Below are 21,668 nucleotides of genomic sequence, written 5' to 3'. Positions count from 1 at the left end.
GGCACGGCGGTGCGGGCAGGAGCGGGGCCGGCGGGTGCTGCCGCCGCTGAGGTAACGGGAGCGGAGCGCAAGGCGGCGCGGGGGCTCTGCGGGGGTGCGGGCCGCCGCCGTCGCGCTGCGGAGGGGGGTGCGGTGCGGGGCCGCCTCTTCCGCCGGCCGCTGCCGGTGGGGAGGGGGCAGCGGCGCCCCCGGGCGAGGCGGGGCGAGGGGCGGGTGGCTGCCGGCGGGGCCTCCCCTGCCCAGGCGCGACGCGGCGGGGGCTCTGCGGGTCCGAGCCCGCTCCCCGCCGGCACCGGGGGAAGCAGCGGCGGGGCCGCCGCGCACCGGCGGTTGCATAATTACCGAAAGCGGCGGCTCCCGCCGGTGCGGACGCCGGGACGGGCGTAGGGGATCGCGCCTCCCGTCGGGTCGCCGCTGCCTGGGGTCGAAGCGGGCGCTCCTGCCTCGGGAGGAGGAGGAGGAGGAGGAGGAGGGTTTGGCGCTGTCTGTCCGCGCCGCCGCGGCGCTTTGAACAAAGGAGCGGTCCCGCCGTGCGGGGCGGCCGGCACCGCCGCTGGAGTCGGCCGGTGTCTCTGGGAAGGCGGCCGGTTCCTACGGACAGTCGCCCTTGCGTGTTCCCGTAAGGCTGGCGCAGGCGAAGCCTGATTCCGTACAGGCTGGTGTTGCTTAAGGAGCAGGGAGATGAACGCGTGGCTGAAAGCCCTTGTTTTTGTGAAGTGAGTAACTGATGCTCCTGTAAAAGCCTGGCTTAGCCCATTCCTGTCTATCCATATATTTTCAGGAACGATTAGGCTGTAGCATTTCCCCATCAGGGTTTCCTAACGAAAAACCGACGGCGCTTGAGTCAGGTCCGTTGGAACTCCTCTCCACCGTGCTGCTGCTGTGTGGTCTCGCTGCCAAAGCGGGGGCCGGGGAGTGGTCTGGAGAGGGTCCCGACTCCGGTACCGGGGCTCTGTGGAGCAGCGGTGCTGGCACGCTGCGTCCTGCGTACGGGGTGTCCGGTGCTTACGTGAGAGAAGCCGCGAGACACAGTGTATGATGGACGACACCTTAGAAAGTGTTCTTTTGAGGCAGAAAACATGAAGAAAAGTTAGGGGTTTTCTTCCCCAAAGATTAGAAACTTAACAAAATTGCAGGGAAACAAACGATGCTTTAGTTTTAGCTAAGGAGTAGGATGTCCGATACAAGCTCTAGCAATTTGCTTGATTGTCGCTTTTCAGGTTTTCGAGAAGATGAGGTTGTATCTGCAGGGAGATGTTTGAATGTGAAAATGAGACTTGGGAATATCTATTTGTCCATACTCTTCTTTTGTTAATGAAGCATTTGCTTAGATACGGAAATGTTTCTCAGCTCCTTTCTTAAAAAGTTATTTGGAAGTGTCTTTCTTAAATATATATGCTTGAATCTTGAATGAAGTTTTTCTTTTAATTTAGAGATTACTCCTATGTATGTTGATTTAACATTGCTTTTATTTTTAGGGTGGACTGAAAAGCTCAGGACAACCGATCTTCAGCTGCCCTGATGCTATCAGCTGGGGTGGAATCTCTCCTTGATTCTTCCGTGTCTGCTGTGATAGAGGAGTTGTACGCTGGACTGCCAGAAGGCATCTCCACTGAACTTATGGCTGTATCGGAGCCTGATGTTGGATTAGATGCAAAATCGGGTGTGTCAATGCCTGTCCTAGTGCACAGGGACACTCTGTCAGCTGAGCATCATAGGACTTCTGGAGTAGAACATTTTTGCCAGAAGACAGAGGATTTGGGTGATACGCTCCAGGTGATTTCTCACGGGCCAGCAGAATCCCTTACTGAAGAATCACTAAAGGCTGGAGACCTTGAAGAAGATGAAAAAAGCAAAAAAAGAAACTTTAGGAAACTAGACTGTTCTAGCGATGGATACCAGAAAGAAGACACAGAGGCACAAGATGCTGAGGAGCATCAAGCTGAATGCCATGCTCTAACTCCTGGAGAAAGTTGGTCAAAACAAGTAAGCAAACGCAAAAATTCATACCTGCGTGATATTTTGAATTTAGGGTTAGTGTGACTAGGCAGAGGACTTTGTTCATGTGGTATCCCGATTCTTACTTGTGTCTTTGGACATGTGTGTCACTATTTGGATTATCATGGGTCCAGTGAAAAAGTAGACTATACTTCAGTAGACCAGCAGTTATTTTAAAATATCACGCTTTTCATTCCTTATGTACTGTTGGAATGGTGTGAGGCAGGTATGTAACAGAACAAAGAACAAAACTGACTGGCGACTAAAAAGGAGAAGAGGAAACAACTTAAAAAACTCCTTGCCCAGTGTCCATGTTTTGTGGGTACAGCATACTCTGTCAGTACCGTCAGCCCCAGTCAAGGTACTAACCATTAAATAATAATTATTTTGGTCTGGTAGTAGGGGCTCAAGGGGCTGCAAGGGGCTCCAGTTTAGTATTTCAGTTTTTAATCTAAAAATAAAGATGATTCTTTACTTTAAGAGTTATTGTTTGTAATTAGAGAGGAAATCACTGTTAGTTTCCTCTTTCAAAACAAGAGACTCACATGGTCGTGGCTTTTTTTTTTTTTCCTCCCCTTTAGCAAACACTGATGATAAAAATGTTATTTCTGAGCAAAGGCTGCTGAAAAACGTGCCAAAGAATACTCTTAAAAATGTCACAAAACTTAAAAATTGAGATTATTTTATCGACTTTCTTTATCAGTTTTCTTTAGTTTGTAAATAGTTTTCACACACACCAAAAGAACATAGGGGAGAAGAAAAGTATCGTGACTGAACACATGAGCCAGGAAATACCTGGATAAGGTGCGCAGATGCGTGTTTTACACAGATTACTGGATGTTGCATAATACTAAAATACTTTGTTGTTTGAACTCTGGATTTTGATACATTTGATTTATTTGAAAGTTTTGAAAATAAAGTTAATTAAGTTTTCCGTAGTTGTTCAGTTTTCCGAGATGATTTCTCACGTTTCAAAATGCTGGTAGTTTGGTTGTAGGCTCTTGTTCTGGTTTGGCCTGGGGGTTTTTTGGAAGTAGACCCAGGTCATCTGTTCCCGGGTTTGTGTTTCTGAGCCAAGGGAAGGAGTGGCAGAAAGCAAGTTCTAATAAAGATGAGCAAATGCCTGCATCTTACCAGAGGTACACAGGGATGATGTGGGGATATGAGACAGACTTGGAGACCGGATTACTCTTCTGATTCAAATTTGTGACAATTTGCATTTTAAGCCACTTAACATTTTCACTGCTTGCGTCACAAGGCTTCATTGCTGCTACATACAAATCTCTTCTGGATGCATCATTGTTCCATGGTGAGATGATGGTGATTGAGAGGATCAGAAGGGAACGACAAGTGCTTGTGTGAACCACTTGCAACGCAAGGCTGCCTCTGTGCAAGGACTGGCATATTCTGAGGTTTCTCGGCACTTTTCTTATTCAGAACTCACCTAGCTGAGCAGGTGCTGTCCCTGAAACATGCTAAGTGTTTCAGAAAATCGATCAATGTCCACTGATATTCCTGTCTTGTTTCAGGAGGACCCTCACTTCAACCAGCATGAGGTGAAGTCTTCAGGAACCTGTTGCACTGAAGTAGTGGGATCTCCAAAGAACACAGGTGCACATTTTAGTCGTACATCCCTATCTACCCCCTGCTTCTCTCCAGGTTACTTTTTGTTGATTTAAAATTGATGAATGATTCTGGAATAGCTCATTTATTTTGCTTTACAGTAGAAACTATTACCCTGCATAGCTGGAACAATATGAAAACTTAATCCTCTGCTTTTTTGTGAAAGCATGTGTACTTTTCTGAAGACCTTTTATGTACAAGACATGTTTTAGTTATTTAATTCAAGTACTTATTTACCCCAGTGCAGAATGTATTGTTAACAGCAGATGTTTTGCATTTCCTTTTGTTTCAAAGCAGAATTATATGAGAGTAGTAATAGCAAAGATGTGGAAAAAATGTGACTCATTCATTTTTCTAATGTTTTAAAAAATAAAAATAAAAGTGCAGAATCCAAAGGAAGAGGACAACAAAACTAATTCTTAATTTTATTATGGTCCATAATCTTCTAGCTCCAAATACTTTGGTCACTGTGCCTGCATCTAGTAATTATTTCTGCTCCCCCTGTGCTCTCAGAACCAAAACTTGTACGTAGTTGAAGAATGCCATCTATCTTGGTCCTTCATAGAAAATATTAGAAAGATCTGCAGAAGTCTGAGCAAATATGTTCCCTGTAAAGTTTTGAATATGAATATATTCTGCAGTAACTAAATTTTTGAATTAACACCTTCTTTGTGATTTTACAAAAAAGTTTATTAATAATCATGATGGCTTGGACAGAATGAGATATGCATTGTCTTCCTATGGATGACTTACTGACAGAAATGCCTTCAAGGAAGAAGAAATGGAAATGGATGCTTGATGCACAGCCATATTTCCAGGACAGAGCAGATGAAGCACCTGGCTGTGCTGAGCTTTGATGTTACAAATAAGCATTATGGTGTCAGCCATGACTCGCGCATGCATTGAGTTACAGGACCTGCATTGCGCCTGGCTCGATATTAGAGGAATCGGAAAAATACGGGTCTAAAGATGTCTGCTGCTCACAGGGAACGTCTCTATTGAAAAGGATTGCATTTGTTACCTTAGGTTTGGGGTAGGGTAGTTTGGTTTTAATTCCAAAGTCTTCTAGTAGAATTGCTAGCATCAATTCTCACTTTTACAAACATTTTGGTAACCAACACTGTGCAGAATATTGTGTACAATACTAAAAGGAACTTAGTAAGCTGAATGCCTTATAAATTTAGTATATGGTTCTGATTTGCTTTATTTTTCCTTATGCAGAAGAAAGCCAAGCAAATGTTCAGGTGACAGCTGAAACTCTCCCAATGCTCACTGAAGAAGTACAAGGTATGAAGGCTGATGGGACTAGGATATTTAGTAAAGCAGGATACAGGAATAACCGAGTGAGTAAAGGTCTTCCACCTGAGAGCAATGAATGCCCAGATGTAGACACAGTTGTGGCCGGAGCTGGGGTTTCAGAAACCAGCATGTTAGATTTTTTAGAGCCTTTAAAAGTCACAGACATTGCATCAGCCACAGAGTATCCACAAGAAACAAATGAATATAATGGGTTGAAAGCCCATGCGGAGATGCCATTGAGAACGCGGGGTAACGTTGTATCTATTTTGGAGTCTAGAGAAGAAAAGTTACCCGGACAAAATCCTGTTACTGAATTCAGTACACAACTTGCTAATTGCCAGACTTATCAGCAGGATGAAGAAAACAATGCTTACGACTTCTGTACTGGTCCTGTACTTAAACATAATGAACCTTGTAGGCTGTCGTCAGTAGAAGGTTGTAGAACACTCTCCACAAAAAGTTCTGAAGTTTTATGTTCGGTTCTGAAAAGCATCTGTTATCTGGACTTTAGAAATATGGCACTAGAAAACAATAGTACTGCAGTCTATGACATTATCAATGAAACCCAAAAAAACTGTCTTCCGAAAAATGTGGAAAGTCAGACTCGTTACGATCATGGAACTGGCTTTGTAGAAAATGAAACCTCCACATCCGTACTGGTAGAGCAGGTCTCATTGGTCAGGAGCGAAGGATTATATAGTGCTAAAATTGATCACAGGAAAGTAAGTGCTAGTAATGGTAAATCGTACCGCTCTGAATTTGAAGAGGCTGCTGAAGTCCGGAGAAAAATTGCTGTGGGAGATAATGTTGAAGTTGGTAGCTGGCCTGGAGCTCAAGAGGGTGCTAATTCTGAGCATTGTCATTCTTCAGTTTTTAGTTCTGTTGCTTCATCTCCTGAGGAGTTCTCAAAAGAAAAATTTAGAACAGTCCCATCAGAAGGTGATAAGTTGAAAAAGGACCAGTGGCAATTCTCTGTCAGTGATCTATGCAAGGATGATATAAAAGAAAATAGGCAGTCGATGGAAACGAGCAACACTGCTTCCCATGAAACTGGACAGACAGATACATGCTTTTATAATACCTCCAGTAAAATTTCTCCTCCCAGTGGCCACAGCCATCTGGATCTTAGCACCAAGCTAGAAAAAGATTCACCTGAAGCGCAACTGCTTGAAAAGGAATCTGAGAGTAATACAACATCAGAAGAGCTGGCTGGCACTTTAGTCGACGCTGCAGAAGCTCATAGTAATGACCCTTTGTTCACTAGCAAAGAAACTAACTTGATTTATACACTAAACGTACCTCTGCCTCGTGTTGCACAAAAATCCAGAGAACCTCATCGTGATGAGTGTCTTCCTTGTACTGCTAATGAAGTTTCAAGCAGGGACAAGGCTCGGGATAATCTATCTGGAAAAGAATTATTTGGCACTTCTGGACTCACTGAAATCGTGCTTCATAAAGACAAATTCAAGTCTTCTGTAAGTTCCAGGACTTTTGATAACCCTAATATGACAAGCAAAATTTCCCAAAAGAACACGAAATCTTCAGCAGGAAATACAGAGAATGTGGTCACTGGTTTAGAAAATGAATGTAGTGACACATGGAACTGTAATAATCAGAGTATAAAAGACCAGTGTACAGCTGCCAGTACTTCCTGTGTTTTATCAGGGAGTACATATGTAGATGATGTTCTCCTGAGCAGTTGTTCTTTTGATGTTGAGGGGGATAAGAAGATTGAAGAAAATAGTAATTTGGAAAGAGAAGCTTCAGCTGGATATAATAGTAAAAAGGCAATAATCTTTCCCGAAGCAGACTTCCCTTTGGCACGTGGATCTCTTTCTTGTGAAGGTGACCAGGGCAACAGAGGTGTAGATCTGCATGGGATAAATGACGTTTCCACAGCAAAAAACGTATTTTGCTCAGCTTACACTGCAGAGGAGCCTATTGCTACTATGGTAAGAGATGAGATTTCAAATAAGAATATGGAGGTTGTGAAACAATTTGATCTTTGTAAAGTAACAGATAGCTGTGAAATTGTTTGTGACAGAGATAAGGCAAAAGAACAAATTGGCGTGTGTACTCTCCAGACAGATGAATTTGATAAAATAAGAACTGTGGGTTCTCCAAAGGCTCCTGAAGGCAATCAGAGAAATAAGACTAGTGATCAGCTATTAGTGAGATATTTGAACAAACACACCTGTGTTCATAATTTTGGATTTTGCAACTCTCCATTAGGCCCAACGAAGAGAGAACTAGACACATATGAGAAGAAGGAAATGTCATCACTCACTGCTGATTCCTCCGAGTATAGCGCTTCAGTCTGTGATACATGTCCGTTACTCAGCAACACGAACGTTCAAACACAACGTGCTAGCCAAACAGAAAAGACCCTTCATCCAGTGGACAGTCAGTGTCTTGCATGTCAGAGTGAGTTTGATGGCCCAGTTCCACGCAGCAAGCAACATTTAGAAAGTTTAAACAAACAACCAAACACTGGCTTACAAACTACAGCTACTTCTGTGGAAGAAACCAAAATATCAATAGGCTGTAGTCAAAGTGAAGAGATACTGTTAAAAACAGGTGATGACCTGCCTCCGTCCGTTCATAAATGTGCAAGAGAAGACAGTTTTCAAGGAACTATAAAAGAGAATGTAGTAGATTTGGACTCTTTAAATGGTGTGAGAAATGAAGACCGTTCAGGGTATGTGGGCTTCATTAGCGATCCAAACGAAGAGAAGACCGTCATGCTAAAAGAACGCGAGAACGGATGTGAAAGAGAAGATAAAGGAACTCTTGATGAAAGCTTTTCTGAAAGCAAATCACATTGCTCACAGCATGCTTGCTTTATCAGACGCTCAAAAGAGAAAGCAGAGCTAGTGTTTGCAGGAAACAAAATGCAGCAATCTTTGCCAAAGATGAAGTGGTTGGTGGAGGACCAGGAAAATACAGCTAGTGGCCTGTTTTTGCCCTTCTCTTCAATTCATAGGAGTCTGTCATACAAGCCAGAAAATACAAATGTTCTTTCAGAAACAGAAAACAAAAAAAGTCTAACAAGAAAATCTACCTTAAGTAACTCTTGCCCACAGTTAACATCTGAGCTTTGTAAAGAAACTGATGCTCAAAAGGGTATTGGTCCATCCCATTTCGGAAAGTTTGATATCCGAGAATCTTTTAATGAGAGTCAGGTGGATTCAGAAACGCCGTCAGCTCTGAACTTGGGAATCCCTCTGCCTGAGAGAGAAAAGCTGTGTATGTCGTCTGAGAACACGCAAATAGGTAATTGTGATTTGTTTTCAGCCAAAGTTTTTAGCAAAGATTCTACAGTGACAAACCCTCTTTCTGTAACAATGTCTGTTAAGAGAAAAGCCAGCAATACGGAGATTCCATCTGCAAAGAATGAAATGGCAACTAGCTTTCTGAACGGTGCAAAAAGCTCAAGAGTTTGTGCACACAGCAAAGCCAGTCTGAGAGATGAGGAGCATAGCATGCCAACTGTAAAAAATATGGATGCAGCCTCACCAAAAAGTACTCACTGTGGAGAGAAGTTTAAGAATACATGTGTAGAAGAGAAGATGGGAGGAGAAGTAGCCCCTAGAAAAAAGTTGCCCATAGATTCTTTTCTTGATGGAGTAGGTTGTCCACAGGCCTCGTTAGAAGATTCAAGAGAGTCTGGTAGCAAAATAGTCCCTCTCAGTACTGACACTTATGGAAAGGTTTTGGAAGAAATCCCAAGATCTAACCTAAATAATCTTTCAAAAGAAAGAAAAAATGATACAAAGCTCACAAACTTAGCCGGTACCAGTCTACTTTCAGAAACTGTGTGTCATTGTCAAGCTGAAGATGCATCTGACACAGGAACTTCACCAGAATTGCAGTGTAACACAACACCCACCTTTTACCCATGTGTGAGTACACTATCAAACAGTTGCAAGGAATCATCCCCAAACCAAGTGGTTTGCAGTGAAGTACGTGTGCCTTACAAATTAAATGCACGGAGCAAAGATAATGTAAAGGAGATTACAGAAGGCCAGGACACTATACCAGCTCGTTCAGTTTGCAAGGAAAACGAGGCTTTAGTTTCAGAGAGGCTTGATGAGATAGAGAAATGTCAGGTACTTAAACAAAAGAAGTATGGGAAGATGGAATTACATCTGTCAGACAAGGCACGACAAGAACAGAAGTCAAAATGCCAAGAGAAAGCAAAAATCACACTGCAACCAAGTTTGTTGCACAGTTCTGAACTCTCACGCAGCTCTTCAGATGAGTTGGTGACATCAAGAAATGTGAAGTTTGGAGGTCCTGAAGAGGAGATTTTTGCTGTCGGAAGCAGTGAAAATAAACTATGTAGCACTTTACAAGAAGTCAAAAGGCCAAAGATTACCACAGATATTATTAGTTCACAGTTTTTGAAGACTCAGGATTCAGAAATGGAAAACCTGAACCTTAATTTAGGGTGTGATGGAATCCCCGGTGCCTTTGGAACTACAAATAAACTAAGAGGACCTCTTCCATTAAAAAGACAACCTGGAAGGACATGCAAAAAAGTTTCAACATCATATCAGCTAAAAACCGTAAGAAAAAGCAAAAAAAATAAAAGCTCACCTTTTTTTGAGATTCCCCTGGAAATACTCCCTAAGCAGGAAAACACACTTCTCAAATCTTTGTACTTTCCCTGTAAACCAACAATGGAGTCGGAAACAGCCGTGAGATTTGTGCGTATGCCAAGGCAGAGGGCCAAGCGGTGCAGTTTGTTGAACAGCTTGAAATCTAGAAAATGTACCAAAGAACCAGCATTGCTGAGCAAGCTGTCTGCAATGGCGAGCAAACTCCTGGCACCTGCCAAAAGCATCCATAACTTAGAACCTCTGCCATGTTCTTCTGAAATTCTTCCAGTGGGTGAGAGGTACAGCCAACGTAGATCTAAAAATCTATTGGAAGCCTTTTCTTGCATTAACAGGAACTTACACTCACGCTGGGCTGACAGTTGGTGCACCAAGATGTTCAGCTTTCAGCCTTTGGCACTTTATCCTGTAGAATCTACCAAAATACTTTTTTCAGACTTGAGCCACAAGCCTCCAACCTCTTTCTTGGATACCCCAATTTTCCCAATTTCTTTTCACATAAAGTTGGACTCCAGTCCTGTGACAGACCTCACGGGGATTACATCCCAGCACTCTGTACATCACAGACCGGTTTTGGGAGACATGCCAGCACCGCCCTCAGAGTGGACTTTCTCTTTTTTCCTGTCTCAGAGCTGTTCAGATACAACAGCTTTCAAGGAAGGTTCCGGTCTAGATAATGAGCTGCATTCCTCTCTCTCTGTAAAAACCCCGAGGGCTGTTGCCCTTGGTCCTGACCGTGGAAGAAATGCTGTAGCTGAAAGAAGAGGAGGTTGCTCCATGCTTGGCCTTCACACAGTGTTAGCACTTTCTTCCCCTGGATGTTACAGGATTTGGACGAGAAGAAGAAACTTAACCAGTCATATTCCTACCATCCAGAGACTATTTATATCACAATTTGCACAGGGTTTGAAAGGGGCAAGGTACCCAAGTTCTGTATCAGATGACCTCGTCTCTTCATTGCCATACTCACTGGGCAGGGCACTATCCATATGGAGTCAGCATGGTCCTTCTGCCTGTCCCTTCGAAATCACTCCTCTCCATTCCAATCACTGCAAGTGGCAGCCAAGTGTGGGCATCGAGAACAGGTAAAACTCATCAACTTATTTCTGAGATTAAATATGTATAGGGTATGTACTTGCTCCTTTTTGGGAGGGAGAGGGTAATTGCAGCTCACACTGGGGGGTCAGTTTCCCCTGTTCCAAATCTACACATTCTGCTCCAAAAATGGCTCAACGTGGAAGATTCTTCCTTACAGAACAGTCTGTGAGCTGAATTTAAATATATTTGCCTTCACTTCTTTAATACTATGCTGTTTTGGCAGAATGGCTAACTCTATTTTCTTCTCCCTTGCAAAATAATCACACCATGCATCAGAATATATAATGCAGAAAGGTGAGCTACTTCATTAGGTCTATTCAGAGTGACTGCAGAACAACTGGATTTCTGAGGTAGGAAAGTTTTTTTCAGAGGTCTGAGCCACAAGTGCCACTTGGAACCACTGTAAAATGCTCGATATTAGATTAGGAAGAATCCTAAGGGGCAGGGGGTGGCATCCAGTTAAATTTTGAATTGTATTCCATGACTGTTCTATGCTAATTGAAACCTCTTTATGTATGCTATGCTTTTTGATAGTACGTGCCTGATGTATTGTTGGCAAAAGCAAGCGTAGCTCCAGTTTGGGGGGGGGGGGGGGTTGGGGGAGGAGGTGTCATTCTCGTTATGAGTGGGAACAGGACTGAAATCTACTCTGCATATTTAATGTAACTTTGCTATCGTCACTTGAGATCTTCTTACCAAGAAACAGAATGAGAGAAGAGGTTCCTAGCTCTGTTACAGGATTTTTGAATGCTCTTGAGCAAAGATTTTGCCGTTTATGCCTCAGTGAATGGATCAGATCAGTCCCTGATTTTTATAGTCCTGAGATGCCTAAACAGAGTATAGGTTCATGAGCTCTGTAGAAATGTCCATTTGATTAATTATTTTGTTTAATATGGCAGTCTCTAGAGAACTGTTGAGTGTGGCTTATCTTATGTCATAGCTTGACATAATGTATAACCAAAAATCTTGCCAGATAACTAATACTAATGCTGCATTTTGCTTTGTATAAATGGATAACATACTTAAAAGTGTAAATATATCACCTGTTAATATAAATTCTCATGTCTGCCCAAGGTGTGAGTGAGCCTATGAAAGTACTGCTCCCTTCTGGGAGTTCTCTGCACTAAAACAAGAAGCTGAGTAACGGCAGAGTGACATAGAGAGAACTTAGCAGCACGTTCTGTTGGACCTGCGTTCTTTTCCGTTCCATATGAGCCAATATATGAGGCTGAATTTTCTGGTGTACAAATTAGTACTCTGGAAGTAATCATACCAGTAAACTGCAGTTTGAGCACTAAACTTTAAAATAAGACATTGTTGCCATTCTTTAAAAAGAAATCACTCTTTAAAACTTACTTCTGTGTATGAGGTGAATTTACTGTTTTTTATTGTTGAGGTATGTTATCCTTGGACTGGGAGATCAGAACTGACTTACACTCTCCTGTTTTCTCCCATACTTAAGTCTAGAGACTCATAGGCCACTTGTTACAGCTAAAATATAAAAGGATTTAATTCCTTGACATAAAGGCCAATTTGAAAACAGTATTTTGCTATTAATGATCTTTATCCCAAAGCCAAATCAAACCTTAACACTTCAAGTGAAAAATAACCCACAGTTAAAATAGTCTAAAACTCAGCTTGTTTTTTCTCTAAAACACCTGACAAGTATGTGTATGAGGTAGCCTTAATTCTTCTGCCTCACTCAGATTTTCTTTAAAGTGAAGTTATTGTAACGTGCAGTGAGTTGAAAAAAAAAGTACAACAAATAAGTTATATTCTCAAAACAGTTAAGCAAGAATTAATATTAAATGATCGGCTGTAAAACAATGTAAAGAACAAAACCTAACATTTTAAATATTTAACACCATTTTAGGTTCCATTTTGCTTGGATTGACAGCCTGTTCTCATAAACTAATAATTCTTTTTTTAAAAGTATTAACAGTCACAGTTACAAAAAGGTAATTCAGTAAATCTCTCTTAAATTTGCGAGTACCCAAAAAAAAAACTCCTATAAAATAAATGTTTGCTATATAAATACAAGAATACAAGAAGTATGTTTAGTGCAATATAAAAGCATTTTCATCTCCTAATATGACAAAAATCTTTTCCTGTTTTAATTAAGATAGTTAAAAAACAGAAAAATTAAAAAGTGGCTTCAAGTTCTCTGCAGGCCACTTTCTTCTGGAAGAGATTTGTTCTCTTTAAATTATTACATTCACAGTTAGTGTTTTTAATAACCAAGAAAACAAGGAACTAGAGTAGTTCTGCTGCCTAACTTCTGTCACTTCCACTGCCAGTAATAAAGCATTCTTTAAGTGAAATCTTTTTTCTAATTAATGCTCATTTGAATTCAAAATGTGTAAAGTTGTTTTTTTCTCTCCCTGTAATTTATTATTATTGCATAAACCAGTAAGCTCTGCCTCTAACATGGAGGACTCTGATGCACTGTTGTTACAGGTTCCAGTAGTGGTGGGCTAGTGAGTGGAACATTGAGAGAAAAAAATGTTACAGTTCTGATACTAAATGACAAACACAAGAAATGGGTCTTTCTGACCTCCTTAGATTTGGACTTCTCTGTGCTGCCAGCATGGTTGGTTTTCATTTGTTTTGTAGCATCCCAGCCTGGCTATAACTACTTTGCTTTAGAACAGTGAGGTACGTGTAGCTGGTAGTTTGGGAGAACAGCAAGTACAAGATTTGCTGTTTAATGTAATAAAAGCTGTCCCAGCTGACTTTTTTTTCCTGCTATTAACAGCGTGGGCACAAAAGTAAAGCTTAATATTAAAGGACTTAGAGCTACTGTGCTGACTTTTATGCCATAGAATGATGGTAATTACCAACCCTTACGGAAAGGCCTTTGGTTATTCTAATTGATTAAGAACATTCAAGTGAGATTGGGAGCTAGAGACAACAGGGAGTGGATCTTACCGAAATCCTTCCTTTCACTTGTTACTGTTGCCAGTATACACTTTTTTTTTTTTAATTTATTAGCCAAATCCTTCAAGGTTTTTGGTTACTTTGATTTTAAAAACTAGAAGTTTTGAATAAGGAATATAGACTTTCATAGATTAATTACAGCTTTCAGACTAATACTGTCTCCCTCTCTTTTTGTATTTTTATTTCCTTTTCTCATCACTACCATTTTTAAGTGAAAGTATGACTATTTCCCTAACAAGCTGTCAGTGAAATTTAGGGGACTAAATGGCAGATGTGGCTTGCTCTTGTATTGTTTTAGTCTTTCATTCTCATGCCTGATATTAGCATTTTTTTCTCTTACAGTCCAGTTTATACTAATAATTTTTCCCTTTTGTATAGTGTAGATCTAATTTCTGTCTGTTTTTTTGTTTTGTTTTCATTTTTATTTTGAACCAGCTATGCCATGTTACCGCACTTACCTGTACAGAGTATGGAAGCACTACAGACTGCAGGTCATGAGATATGGTGAGTCTCTTGGACTTTTTGATATGTGTTCTGAATAGTGGGATCATAAGCATTCTTAGAAGGACATTGCTTATGTCATTTTGGCTTTCAGCTTTTGGCAGTTCACTCCAAGAATAGCTTTCTGATTAAAATATTAGTGAAGGAAACTGACCGGATCATGTAATGGAGAAGTGTGGAGGGGCATTAATGCAAACACCGTGTAGATCATTGCACAGAACAATTCTGTTACTTTCAACCATGTTGTGCCACTTCTTAGGAAATGAAGACATGAAACAATAGAAGTTTGTTTCCTTACTTGGATATATGTTCTTTCTGTCTGAGCGACTGGATATTAGGTGCTGAAACTTCCTTCTATTCTTTTTCAGTGCTGGGATGGCAGATATAAAAGCTCTCTTTTAAATTTATCTGTAAACAAAAAGTTTGAAATTAATAGTTGCATCAAAGAAATTTGCTGGCAGAAAAGGAGGGTTAGTCACTTTCTATCAGTTTTTACTAAATAGATCTGTATACTGTGCAACTATACGAAAAGGAAAAGAGTGGATTTAAAATTATGTGTTGAAACACACTGGCAGTTTAGTTTGTTTCAGTATCAATGCAGCCTGCAGCAGTTTTTAGCTGTATGTATGTACCAGAGAAAGTGTTCACTTTCTAGGGCAATTTGGGAGAACTGCATTGATTTTTGTGCGCGTATTGCCATTCAGGAACATCACTTGAGAGCATGGAATGCTGTTGCAGCATAAATTGGGTATTAATCTGCGTACGTTCCCTTCTTCTTCTGTTACAGTCTGGAAACTTCGTTCCCTCTTCCATTACCAAAGTCTTGCTCACTTCCAGGATCATCATCATTTCCCTCCAGGCTTTCAGCATCAGAGCTCCAGGTCCATGCCCTTGATGAAGCCGATGCTTCTGTTCCAGCCTGTCTTAGATCCCAAGATGACACAGAACTGAAAAAAGTGAGTTCATTTTAGATTTTAGATATTTCAGACTCTTAGTTCCCCAGAACCTGAAGCTTCTGCTGTTGAGTATTATCTAGTAATTGTTAAAGACGGAGAGAGAAAACAGGCTGTTAGTCCTGCTTCTTTTGTTGAAAAAGAAAGAAGGTGGCAAAACAGAGAGGAATGTTTATTCTATAGATAATGTATACTCAACATAAAAGGGAATTCTGTTGACTAGCGTGGTCATTATTTCCTTCATTTTAACTTGTTTTTGTTTTTTTCTTTCTTAAGACTGAGCCAGAACACAGGCCAAAGAAAGTCTCACAGATCCGAATCAGGAAAACTGTTCCTAAGCCAGACCCTAACCTTACTCCAATGGGACTACCCAAACCAAAAAGGTGAGCAGTATCTTTTAAATGGACTCATACTAGCTTCTGTTGCATACATTTCCTGCATAATAATGTAATCATTTCAGTAAATGCTTCTCTTGCCACCACCACCCTTTTGTATGCTCCCAGTTGAATGATGTCTGATGTTTGCTTCCATTATAAGATGGACACAGCTGTATCGACTGTGTAAAAGACTGAAGAAAGAAATTGGTCTCTGAACATAACTATTTTCAAGTGAGAAAGGATAAATAAAGGGCTATGGGATATGAACTACTGACTGGGTTTTAGGCAAAATGTGAAAAACTAAGCTGCAATGGAATAATTTTTCTAAAGAAGAAGGAAGTTCATATTGATAAATATACATTGAAAAGAAGTCGTTCTACAAGCACAGTGAGATGAGGTGATCTATTAGGAAATTCTGTTGATGCAAATTATGTTGGAGTTCTTCACAGTTCCTTCGTTCTTTGTGGTATATGATCTTAGGGAAATATTAGTTCAGTGCAAATGTGGGTAATCACTGTGCCAGATATTGATAAAGCTTTTCCAATCCATCATCTAGTATTTTGTTCACTTCTGCCTTAAACAGAAATGCCAGCTTTGACAAAGAAATGTGTTTCTTTAGAGATCAGCTTGCTAATTAAGTGTCAATAACTTTTAAAATCAGTCTTGAGATGAAACGTTAATCTGCTCAAGTGTAAGTCTTTCCTTAGCTTCTACAAAAAAGTGACCTTTGAAGGGATTTCCCTTTCTTCTTTTGAGCATCATTATTTCAAAATATCATAGAATGTTAGAAGGAACGTTACCTCTGCAGAAATGGCAAGTCTTGACCCAGACCTCATAAAAACACTATATGAAATTAAGTACCTAAGGATCTCGTTTTTCATTCCTCCCTATCCTCAATTAGTTAAAGCATAATTAGTTAGCATTATTTATGCATAGAACACAAACCATACTTGTTTTGAGTAGATCTGCTTGTTGTGAAGAGAGGTAGTTTTGAAATTCTTTTTTCTTGATTGATTTATTCATTACTTTTTCAGGCTTAAGAAGAAAGAATTTAGTTTAGAAGAAATTTACACAAACAAGAACTATAAGTCCCCTCCTCCTGCCAGGTTGGTTCTGCTTCCTAATAAGAAAACTCAAATAAATGTAAATTACTTAGAGAGAGAGAGAGGAGATTAGAGGTGTCTGAAAGCTAAGAGGGAGATAATTTTTTTAAATTTCTCTAGTTTAAAGTGGCAGAGACAGTTAATTAAAAAATAGTATCTTTTACTCTTTGAAGGGAAAGCAGTGAAATAGAATAGGAACTAAGAATTTGCCGCTATTTAAGCATGGATTTGTATATTTTTTTCATCTACTCATTCATTCCAGCCTGCATCCAAGTACAGTACTTAATTTTTCAAAGTTCAAAGGCAACTAAATATTCTTTAAAATACTAATAACTGCCTGTCAAGTATAGCTACTTTTTTTATGTTCAAATCTCTCTATTCTATAAAAGCAAGATTCTCTAATTGTGCTTTTAAACTAAAATGTGGATAGAAAGAGATTCAACCCAAATGTCTATGCACCAATAGCAAATTCCTTAGCTAGCAGTAACGTGCAGTGGCAGGAGGTGTAAGATGTAGATAAGTATACGTTACAAGAGGTGTGGAGGGACTGTAACAGTGCAAAAGTTAGAAGTGTGTTTACTTGGGTTATGAGATCCACCAGTCTCCCTGTCCTTGTAAGGTGGTTAACTGCTTCTTGAGTATTCCTGAATTCTGTCCTTTGCTTTTACCAGGAGCTTGGAAACCATCTTTGAAGAGCCCAAGGAGAAAAACGGACGCATGATCTCTGTCAGCCAGCAGAAGAGAAAGCGGATTCTAGAGTTTCAGGACTTTACTCTTCCCCGGAAAAGGAAGACACGAGGCAAAATCAAAGCAGTGGGTAGTTTCACCCGAGCAAAAAAAGCTGCACTGCAGAGTGCAGAGTTAGATGCTCTTCTGAGTCAGAAGCTAATGGACCTTGAAGCCTTTTTTGCAAAGGAGGCTGAGCAGGAGCAGGCCTCTAGCATCTGAGGGAGCCGTTTAGCTGAAAATGGTCCAGTCAGCTCTTCTAGTATTTTAGTCCTGTTGGGAGAAATCCGCTGACTTCTTTATACATTACTCTACCACTCTGTTCTGTTTTCTGGTGATCAGGTTTTGGCTGTGGCCCTCTCTAAGGTGCTATTTTTTTTTTTTAAATGCTATTGGAGGGATTCTTTTAGGTCCTTGTTTGAGTGTAGCACAGCCACATACAATTTACCATTCCTTCCCCAAACTCTGGAAATTACTGCTAATGTTTAATTATGTTTAAACACCTTTTGAGGGTAGAGTAGGAATGTAAAGGAGGAAGCAGCGCACCTTCAGTGATGCTAGAACTCAGTGCTCCGGATCATTTGCACATTTGTGTCTGCTGTTGTTACTGTAATGGCTATTTTGAACAACCTGACAGAAGAGGTGTGGTGTTTGAGAAAGATTAATTCTAGCAAACGCATTCTTGATATACCACTAACTTTTTCATAATTAAAAGTAGCTGTCTGGTTTGCTTTCAATTGTTTCTTCCTTCTGTTTACTTAGAAGGCTCCTTCTCAGTATCTGTGCCCTCCCTGGCTTCATGCAGCAGAAGCCGCACGTAACTAGACTTTAAATAACTTGCACTTTGTATATGTTTCTTTGTTTGCTGCATGAGGACACCTTTTAACATGACAGAGCTCAAAAAAGGTAATATTTTAAGAAAAAAATATGCCCTGTACTAATTTTTCCCAAATAGTAGAGTTTTTACCTACTCGGCTGATGCCAACCTCTTCTCCAGAGGGAAAGTTAATTAGCCCATGAGGATGTTAAGCTGCAGGATACGTAAGTAAAGGGTTTTATTTAACTGAGCTGAGCTGCTGCATGCAGGCAACACCAGCAAAATCTCTGAGATTCATTTTTAAGTGATTTTAATTCCAGTACAAACATTAACTTGATTTTAATGCCAACAAGAAAATAGTTTTTTTTCCATCTTGAGGATTTTTTTACCATTTTAGATTTACAATTCATGTAGCTCATAATTAGATATTCTCTATACAGCACTGTTGTACAAAGAACCTCCTAGCATGTGGAAATTTGCTTTTTTCATTATGTAATGCCATTTGTAATTATCTGATGCAGCACTAGGTAATTTCTCAGCTATACTTTTTGAGGGAAGAGAGCTCTCTTCTGGGATAACTTCTGTTAAACTGAACTTTAAGTGTAATTGTCGTGGGTTAGGGTTCAAAATGAATGCTAGCTGCAGTTCAGGTAATTTCTGTCCTTTAGTGCCTATAGAAGTTATTTGGGCAAAGCTGTCATTGCTGGGATGCTCAAATTTAATTAGTCTGTTCGTTCGTTCACTTGTCACTTGAAACTTGCACTTTCTTATTTACCTACCCATATAACAGAGTTTCTATTTACCTTCAAAATGAGCAAATGTCTAGTGGGTGGGTATTTTCAATGAAGTCCCAATAAATGCAGGACTGAAAATACCATCATTATCTTCTGTTGCTCTGCCACTTCTGTTACTGACCAAACAGAAAACTAAAAACTAACAAGCTATCTGTTGAATTCCAGGGCTTTGAAAGCAGAGAAATGGAAGAGGATTATTACATTGTGTGTGCCTGAGTCTTGAAAGAAACGTAATCTGGACTTGTTTTGCTCCCAGCTTATGTGCTGGGATTTCCAGAAATTTATATTCTTGTTTTGGAGGCTAATTATCTTTAATCAGGAAGAGTGAAGAGAAGAGAGGAGTGCACACTTAAAGTAGTGGTATTTGGGCTTTGAGGGTAAAATAAGGCAGGCAAACTTTGAACATATTGACATACTATTTCAGCAGCAAGGTCTGGTTAACCTATTTGGGCTGCTGTAGAACGTTTTAATTGATGTTCTTTATTTTTATAAAAAGAAATCCCTAAAAAATAAAAGTCAACTGCCTTTTAAAAATGTTTGACACTTTCCCTATACTGGTTTATTAGCCCAGTTGTTGACTGGTTGGAAGCTGTAGCAAGAGTGAGATATATATTTTTATGGTTTTATGCTATAGAATGGGATTGTTACACAGCATTCATTCATCTTCTATTGATATGGGAGGCTTCTAGTGCTGTGACACAATTGACCTGTAACCTTGCTGGGGCTTTTAAGGAAAAAAAAAAGAATATTGGGGGGAGGGAGGAAACTTGGGTCCAGGCAAAGTTGAGACCTGTAATGGGCTTCAAAACATGGAATATGTTGGGGTTTTCCTTTGAGTTGTTTGTTTTGTTTTTTTATTTTGGGTTGTTGGGTTTTTTTGTCTGCTTCCCTGCTCTGTCTTTTTTCTGATTGCTTTGAAATAACATTTCTTAGCTTTCTTTTTAAAAGCTGCAGCAGAGAGAGCACAGCAAAGAAAACACTCAATTCTCTTTTGTTTACAATAATTGGAGGAGTTACAAAATGATGTTGCGGTTGCCTAGCTTGTCCCAGACCTTAGTTTGTGGAAACTCAAATATACAGCATTATTCTGTTTTGGTTTTGTATTTGTATCATGACAGAGATGTAAGCTAATAGAGACAAAGCATCTCTTCCCCCCACTCCAGCACAGATGTCAGTCATGCTTGTGCACTTTTTCTTTCTTCCTTTCCCACCTCTGTTCCTGTTTACAGCACTCATGGAACAGCCTTGTTCCTTGTGGCTGCTGCATGTACACTGGGAGCGATGATTGCAAAAGCCAGGTATTTGCCACTCTGAGCTGCCTCTGTCCCAGATAATTGAAAGGAAAAAGTATGGAGGATGCATCTTTTGAGGTCTTGCATACTTCCCTAGCTGAAGGATATGTACCCTTGCCTTTTCATAAAGTGAACCCACTCCAGTGAGGATTGTTTTTTTTGGTATCATCATGGAAAGACATTGTACATATTGCTCACAGAACGATGACTAGAGCAGCTTGAGAAGAATTGTCAAGCTTTTACTATGTACTCTTAGTAGTAAGTTCTGCAGAGCCAGGCAGCAATTTGCTAAATTTGCTGATTATGGGAGGCAGAAAGATCACTTTCCAAAAAAAAAAAAAAAATCTTATTTTCATCATGCTACAACTGGAGCAGCTAAGGCTACTTAATGTTCGTCACAGCATTTGCCTGGCTCGGCTGGCTTTGTGGCTGCATACGTTTGAGTTCTGATGCTTGCTGGATATGACTTTCTGCAAGCAGTTCTCATTTTTTGTATTTTATTTGAGGTGGGCCTTTGGTATATTATGTTCCAGGTGCTCTTGTAGAATATGGATGGTAACTGTGGATTAAAAGTCTATATGATGCTATCGAGTTAACAAATAGCTCAGTGAGAATTTGTACGCTTGTGCCATTAGCCTCCATCATGCTCTTGGCATTTTGTTTCTGTTCGATATTGTGTGAATCTAAAATTTTACTGTTTCTTTTGTGTGTGTTTTTAATTTATGAAAATAAATTTTTCTGAGAACCTTTCAGTTTTTATAAGGCCTTCTTTAGGCTCGTATCAGTAAATATGCATAATATATCTGTCTTGCATACATGGGGGGAAGAGATCAAAACTCCGAAGAGATTAACACTGTTAAGTAACTGGGTTGGCTGCTCCATGCCTCACCAACAGCCCTTCTAGTGTTCCTTCATCCCTAGCCATGCTTTAACAGGAACAGAAACAGACCTGGGGGATTTTAAGCATGATCCTAGCTACTATTCGTAGCACTGAGACAGCATCCATCTCTTAAGGTACTAGAGCAGCAGGAGCCAGAGAGCACAGACAGTTCCTGCCAGGTTCAGAACTGAGACACAAAGCTGACGCAGGCCAGTGGTTCTCGTACGACAGTCTGTGCGAGGCATCAGACTGATGCTTTTAAACTAAAGCTGCCGCGCAGGAACATCAAAAAAGCCTATTTAGCATCTGTGATGTCTATGCCAGAAAACAACTTCCCGCCCCCAAACGATAAAATTTGTGTATAACTCAGATTTTCAATTGATTGCTATTCAGCTGCATGCTGCTTTTGGCAAAACTAAGCTGGCAGATGCATTTCTTCACTCTGTTCTCATAACTCCCTCTCTGAAGCACAGTGTTACGTGGGTCCCGCAGATGGCATGTAAGCTCCAGTAAAGAAAGGAAGGGAGAACCTCAGAGACTTAGACCTATCTTCCTGCTGTTCCCTCAGCTCTTCAGGGCCACAGCTTGCTGGCTGCAACACAGCATACGTGGATTTTGTTCTGTTACCGTACAGGGACTTGCTTCGTTCAC

General features: G+C 40.4%; 1 protein-coding gene across 5 annotated transcripts; it reads left to right on the top strand.

The window, feature by feature from the left end:
* Positions 1-35: 35 nt before the first annotated feature.
* PRR14L (proline rich 14 like) lies at positions 36-20,875 on the top strand. 5 transcript variants are annotated; one of them, XM_086623278.1, is made up of 10 exons: positions 36-51; positions 1,479-1,986; positions 3,528-3,657; positions 4,843-4,908; positions 7,153-10,624; positions 14,010-14,078; positions 14,863-15,031; positions 15,305-15,411; positions 16,440-16,511; positions 17,180-20,875. In XM_086623278.1, the coding sequence occupies exons 2-10, from the start codon at positions 1,522-1,524 to the stop codon at positions 17,454-17,456; spliced, it is 4,827 nt and encodes a 1,608-aa protein (XP_086479404.1). In that variant the 5' UTR covers positions 36-51; positions 1,479-1,521; the 3' UTR covers positions 17,457-20,875. The 5 variants fall into 5 exon arrangements, with proteins under 5 accessions (XP_086479404.1, XP_086479403.1, XP_086479400.1 ...); XM_086623277.1 differs by having other exon boundaries at positions 5,791-10,624; XM_086623274.1 differs by having other exon boundaries at positions 3,528-3,609; positions 4,843-10,624.
* Positions 20,876-21,668: the final 793 nt, after the last annotated feature.

The sequence above is a fragment of the Tauraco erythrolophus genome, chromosome 19 (genome assembly GCF_009769465.1).
Source record: "Tauraco erythrolophus isolate bTauEry1 chromosome 19, bTauEry1.pri, whole genome shotgun sequence".
Classification (NCBI taxonomy): Eukaryota; Metazoa; Chordata; class Aves; order Musophagiformes; family Musophagidae; genus Tauraco; species Tauraco erythrolophus.
The sequence above is the reverse complement of the archived record's forward strand: the minus strand, read 5'-3'. Positions and strand labels throughout refer to the sequence as shown.

Coding starts and splice junctions, on each gene's coding strand:
- PRR14L (XM_086623273.1), top strand. CDS start 1,522: ATGCTATCAGCTGGGGTGGAATCTCTCCTTGATTCTTCCGTGTCTGCT. Junction 3,658..4,842: donor TACCCCCTGCTTCTCTCCAG/GTTACTTTTTGT, acceptor TTCCTTATGCAG/AAGAAAGCCAAGCAAATGTT. Junction 14,079..14,862: donor ACTGCAGGTCATGAGATATG/GTGAGTCTCTTG, acceptor CTTCTGTTACAG/TCTGGAAACTTCGTTCCCTC.